The sequence below is a fragment of the Salmo salar genome, chromosome ssa24 (assembly GCF_905237065.1).
Source record: "Salmo salar chromosome ssa24, Ssal_v3.1, whole genome shotgun sequence".
Lineage (NCBI taxonomy): Eukaryota > Metazoa > Chordata > Actinopteri > Salmoniformes > Salmonidae > Salmo > Salmo salar.
In genome coordinates this window covers 5433255-5439189 of record NC_059465.1, presented here as the reverse complement: position 1 = coordinate 5439189, position 5935 = coordinate 5433255, and the positions used below count along the sequence as shown (strand labels likewise).

General features: G+C 41.0%; 1 protein-coding gene across 1 annotated transcript; it reads left to right on the top strand.

The window, feature by feature from the left end:
• The first annotated feature begins 795 nt into the window (after window positions 1-795).
• LOC106585206 (trifunctional nucleotide phosphoesterase protein YfkN) lies at window positions 796-4980 on the top strand. Its single transcript, XM_014171149.2, has 7 exons — window positions 796-1031; window positions 1202-1694; window positions 1808-1938; window positions 2398-2563; window positions 2696-3305; window positions 3412-3648; window positions 3791-4980. Exons 1-3 carry the CDS (start codon window positions 991-993, stop codon window positions 1877-1879), a joined length of 606 nt encoding a protein of 201 aa, XP_014026624.2. The 5' UTR covers window positions 796-990; the 3' UTR covers window positions 1880-1938; window positions 2398-2563; window positions 2696-3305; window positions 3412-3648; window positions 3791-4980.
• The last annotated feature ends 955 nt before the right edge of the window (window positions 4981-5935 follow it).

Below are 5935 nucleotides of genomic sequence, written 5' to 3'. Positions count from 1 at the left end.
CTCAAGTTTGGAAACAGAGGTACCATGTAACAAACCGGAAGTACTTCTCACTATTTTACGCTTTAATGATGTGTACGAAATATAGAAGCAAGACCAGAATAACTGGTTGGCGGAGCCGCATGATAAAGGTTAGCTAGCTAACGTTTTGAAAATACACTTAGGCCTAACTAACTTTAACTTCCGTTGGCTGGATCAAGTCTGGTTGAAATTTCACTCTGTCTAGCGTTGGGCAATCTAGCTAGCCTTTGTAAACATTAGAATTTCACATAACTAAATGTTAGCTATGGTTTTCTCCCCAGGTTTGCCACTGCTCTAAAATTATTACAGTCGCTAAATCCGTTGATAGTTTTCAGTGGTGACTGACTGAGCCCTTCCTTGCTAAGCACAGTCACCAAGGGAAAGCATATGGTAGATGTTCTAAATAAATTAGGAGTCCACTGTGCCGTGTATGGTAAGTGCTTCTCTCCAACCATGCATTACTACTTAATTGTACACAAAAATAATCCTCAGAGGATCCCTTTCTCCGAATTCATTACACAGAGAGCTCTCTGTCTGTCTGTCTGTCTGTCTGTCTGTCTGTCTGTCTGTCTGTCTGTCTGTCTGTCTGTCTGTCTGTCTGTCTCTCTCTCACACACACACACACACACACACACACACACACACACACACACACACACACACACACACACACACACAGAGAGAGATCCCTCAAAACTAATAAGGAATCAATTCAATCCACATCGCGGGTAGTTCAGTTTTACAGGGTGATTGAATTTTAAAGGCAATGTTCCCGTTTTAGCGGAGACTGCATTCACAGTAAATTATGCATAATGTTGCCTCAATTGGAAATTACGTTTACATTTCTTTTACGGAATCTGTAACACTTCAGCTTTACAGATTGAAAAGAGCCCTTAATGTGGTTTCATTGTCTTCGTCTAAGGCAATCATGAATTTGACTTCGGCGTGGACCTCTTGGAAGAACATACTAAAATGATGCCCTTCCCATGGTTCCTTAGCAATGTGTATGACAGGTCAGTTTCACTGAGCAATACTAGGCTATATATGCCGGTGGGTTAATACACTTATGGGCACAATACTTCGCAAGTGTCAATAAATCTTCAGTTGTACCTAAAGGGCTATTGGTTGTTTTACATCCAGTGTTTCATTTGAATGTAAACAAACAACAATTGTTCACTCAAAGGTTCACTAGTGAAACGCTGGTCCATGGCGTGGTCAGCAGCATCCTGGAGTGGAACGGCCTGAAGATCGCTTTCATGGGCCTGGTAGAGGAGGACTGGCTGGATACCCTGGGCACTGTGGACAAGAACAACATCAAGTATATAGACTACGTGGAGACAGCAGATCGGCTGTCTGCTGAGCTGAGGGACAAAGGGGTAGACCTGGGCATCGCACTCACACACACGAGGTGGCATAATGACGTCAGGCTAGCATCCGAGTCTAACGGTGTGGATCTCATTCTGGGAGGACATGGCCATGAGTACGGGGTTCTGGAGGTCAATGGGATTCTGATTGTGAAGAGTGGCTCAGAGTTCAGGTACCTTTCCAAGAGTGATGGTGTGAAGGACCAGGATGGGACTTTCAAGTACAGCTGTGAAAAGATAGCCACAATGAAAGACCTTGAGGAAGATGCAGAAATCCAGCAGAGTGTGAAAGGATACACTGATAATATGCAGGTGAGTTTCAGTTGTTGCAGCTTAATTAGCTTACCGTAGTGTGTGTCTGTGTTACTAGCCTGCCCAGATGCCACTAAGCTGACGTTTTCTGAATTTATGTCACTCTGTCTCAGCACATGTTTGGAAAGGTCCTGTGCCACATAGAAGTGGCCTTGGATGGACACTACGCAGTGCAGCCTGGGTAATCTGATCATCTATGCCATGCTGGAGGCCACTCGTGCTGAGGTTGCTTTTTTAAACTCAGGTTATTACAACTTCCATTTTCTTTATGTTTCAGTCACAGGCTTATATGAAATATTACCTCCATATTCTATTTTCCTTTTTTTTTACAGAGCAGACTTTTTGAATGCAGAAAGAGTTTGTCACCCTGGTTAGAAACAAGCTATCAATCTACAGATGTAGGATCTTCATTTGATCACTCTTTTGTTACTGCACGGCAGGAAATGCAAACTTCTAGTGTATTTGAGGTTTAAAAAGGCTTCTAAAGTTTGTAATTTCTTTTTGAAATGTCAGATTTGATTTGCCCTAACAAAAAATGTAACAACCCTTACAAAAAATGTCCATTAATTATAATCCACATAATACTTCACATTTCCTGTTGCTGCAGGATTATTTTCCTGCTGTAGCAAACTGGCTCAAATTAAGATCCTACATCTGTATGAATGAAACTTTTGAACTACTGTATGACTCTGTCCCTGTATAGGTACTCTGCGTTTTGACCTCTTGCACCCGGTGGGCCCCCTGACCATGCATGACCTGCTGCAGATCCTGCACATAAATGACCTAGTGCTGGTGGTGGAGGCCACAGGGCAGCAGCTCTTTGAGGGCCTGGAGAACGGAGTCCGCAACTACCCTGCTCTGGATGGAAGGTAGTGCACTGGAACACAATGGAAAGGCACCAAAAGCACATTATGAGTGAACTGGTTTGATTGTAGTTGCTATTTTATTCTCACAGACAAAGCAATCACAAGGGTTCTTGAAACATATTGCATTTTGTTCAGATTTCCCCAGGTTTCTGGGATCCAGTTTGGCTTTGATCCCAATGGAAAACCTGGCCACAGAGTCATCGCTGAGACTGTGAAGGTTTAAGGCAAGTCTGGATAGACACAGAAAGTATGTGGGGCCATGAAATAATTTTTAACGAAGGTATAGTATATTCTTCAGCTTCACTCAGCCACAGCCACTGGAATAGCAGTGTACCCATTCCCTACGCTAGCCGGCTAATAAAAATGGAGAGAAAAATGAAGTAGTCTATTAGTTAGCAGTGGAAGATGCAGTAGTTTTAAGTGGACAGGTAAAATTGTCTCCTCACAGCAGTTTAGCAAGCAGCCATTTGGCTTCAGGGCAATGGATACATTGACAATAGTCTCCTTTATATCCTCTCCTGTTTTGTCCTCAGGGCAAAGATGACTACACCATGTTCAGTGGCGGTCCTCATAGGCACATAGGCCCGTTTTATGAATTTATGTCACTCTGTCTCAGAACATGCTTGGAGAGGTCCTGTGCCACATAGACGTGGCCTTGGATGGACGCTACGCTGCCGCGAAACGAGCAGAGTGCAGCCTGGGTAATCTGGTCATCTATGCCATGCTGGAGGCCACTCGTGCTGAGGTTGCTTTTTTAAACTCGGGTTATTACAACTTCCATTTTCTTTATGTTTCAGTCACAGGCTTATATGAAATATTACCTCCATATTCTATTTTCCTTTTTTTTACAGAGCAGACTTCTTGAATGCAGAAAGAGTTTGTCACCCTGGTTAGAAACAAGCTATCAATCTACAGATGTAGGATCTTCATTTGATCACTCTTTTGTTACTGCACGGCAGGAAATCAGATCCTGTCAACTGTCGTTATCAACCACTTTGAGTCTGGCCAGATAGTCAGATGCACGAAGAGGCACAAGTCTGGTCACATGATGGGCCTTATCAAGGTGTCCAGCAGCCCCTCTGTGTCTGGTGAGCACAGCTGCTTCTTTCATTGATAACACTCATTTCCAAGGGCTGACTAATGTCCTATCTGTCCTGTTTTTCATTATTGTGCTGATCACATCTGGGATTGAGAGCTAACCTGGAGTGTGTATTGATGGTGTTTCTGCAGTCATTGAGAGATCCAAGAGGGAGAATCTGGAGGGAGAGGTGGGAGTGGCTGTGGTGCCCGGAGTGGAGGGCAGGATATTCCATGTCCACCCTGAGGGCCGTTCAGAAACAGAAAGCTAACGGTTGGCAGGGCTGTTCCTCGTCTGAGAATTCCACAGAGCAACTAAGCCAGGACTCCATAGTCACCGTGGGAGCCAGGGGACATTACATTACAAGTCTTTTGCATCTCTCATCCACTGCTTGCTTTTTTTATCAGCCTCATAAACAAGGCGGATTGTCAATAAACACTTGGACAGAAACATGAGATTAAAGTAATTAATTGTATTACCTCCAGGAACATTGTGCAATTCATTGACATTGCACTCAAAATTACTCAATAAATGTGAATATCGAAAACTAGTATATTACCAAAAATGTATTTATTTTGAATGATAAGCAGAGGGGTCTACATTTGTGACATAGACGGTGTTGGTGTATCAGTATTTGAATGGAGGAGATAAGCAGAAGGGTCTACATGTGTCCATGATAACATTACAGTAATAAAGTCAGTATACTGAACTCCATGTTTTTTTTTGCTGGGTTTTATTTGATTCAAAAGAGTGAAAAGACCCAAGTCACAGAGTCCCTAAATATAAAGAGTATGACCAAAACGTCACCAACCAGAATAGGCCATATAATAGTCCGAATGAACATCCATTTCAGCAGTGTTCTTTCAACAGTAGAAGCAGGCAATCACTGATTTTGCACCCAACACTATGTGTGATGTCGTCAAGATAATCTGCCATAAAGAACATTGGCCTTGCACATTGACTGAGACTCTCATTAAAAAGGAAAACATCCAGTCGGGTTGTTTCAACACAAAAACAAAGTGGTGCATTTCTTCAAGTCATTTCCTTTTCACTGTAAGGAATTGTACAAATCAATTGTACAATACTCGTGTTACCCAATACTCTAATAGCACAACTGCTGATTTCAAGAAATGGTATTGTGAATACTTTGAATTGCAAAGACTACATACACAAGGAGTGCTCTGATGCCAGAATGAAACAGAAATTACACAATGACCACGAGAGGCACTTAAAGCTGAAGAAAATGAATTGGATCTACAATTCACTTCAAAGACGCACTGCTGAGAAACCCATATTTTTAAATGAGCAGTAGAGGAAAAGCCAAAAAATGAAATGAAAATAAAATAATATTACCTGTATGTAACTGTTTTCTGTGTATATCAGTCAAATAAACCATTCAAAATGCTTGAGAAGAGTTATACTTCTGGCAAGAGTGAAGGTGGCTTACAAATTGCTATAAGACCTTGGGACCTTTGGACTAAGGTTCTATCTATCTGTGCAAAGCATAGTTCTGAGATATCACATTCGAGATCTCAGCAATGTTTTGTAGTGAATTTTTCTTTCAAATCCCATTAAGGTCCTCACTGTAAAGGTATCTAAAGTGCAGACTATCAAAATCCTAAGACATTTGTAAAAAAAAAAAAAAGTAGGGGGTTTGCAGATAGAACCTTATGGCTCTGAAATGTCAATCTGGGTTCAGCCAAAAGATTCTATATGGCACAGAATCCTAAAATGATTTAAATTTCAATAGAAAAGTACAGACATTTAAGGATTAAGGAAAGAAAATACCCTTCCTTCTTTCTAATGATATCATAAAAAATATAAATTCATGTTCACCACACATTTGTTAAAGCGATCGTTTCCTAAAATGGCAAATACACTATAGCCTATGGATAACCAGCAACATTGTTAAGATTAGCTCTGGATGAGTAAACTGATATAGTTTTCTGGTCTCTGACACCCAAAGTCATTAAAATACTTTTTAGTTACTAATAAAATGTTGTAAGTTTGTGATATTTGTGAAATACCCCTTCCATGGAGGTTTTCATATTGATATAGAACAAGACAAAAACAGCAATGCCTCTCCTAAGGGCCTTAAACATGCTCTAAGGCACCTGTATTTATTTGTTTTTGCCATAAAGAGCTTACGTTCTTCTGAAAAAGTGGTGAAACAAAATCTAAGTAATTTAAAAAGAGGACCAGAACCTATTATATGAATAATCAAGGACTTGGGACTATAAGGGTCTATCTACAAAATGTATCGTTTTGAGATCATTAGTACTTCTCAAGTCCCAGAT

Coding starts and splice junctions, on each gene's coding strand:
- LOC106585206 (XM_014171149.2), top strand. CDS start 991: ATGATGCCCTTCCCATGGTTCCTTAGCAATGTGTATGACAG. Junction 1,032..1,201: donor CTTAGCAATGTGTATGACAG/GTCAGTTTCACT, acceptor GTTCACTCAAAG/GTTCACTAGTGAAACGCTGG. Junction 1,695..1,807: donor GATACACTGATAATATGCAG/GTGAGTTTCAGT, acceptor ACTCTGTCTCAG/CACATGTTTGGAAAGGTCCT.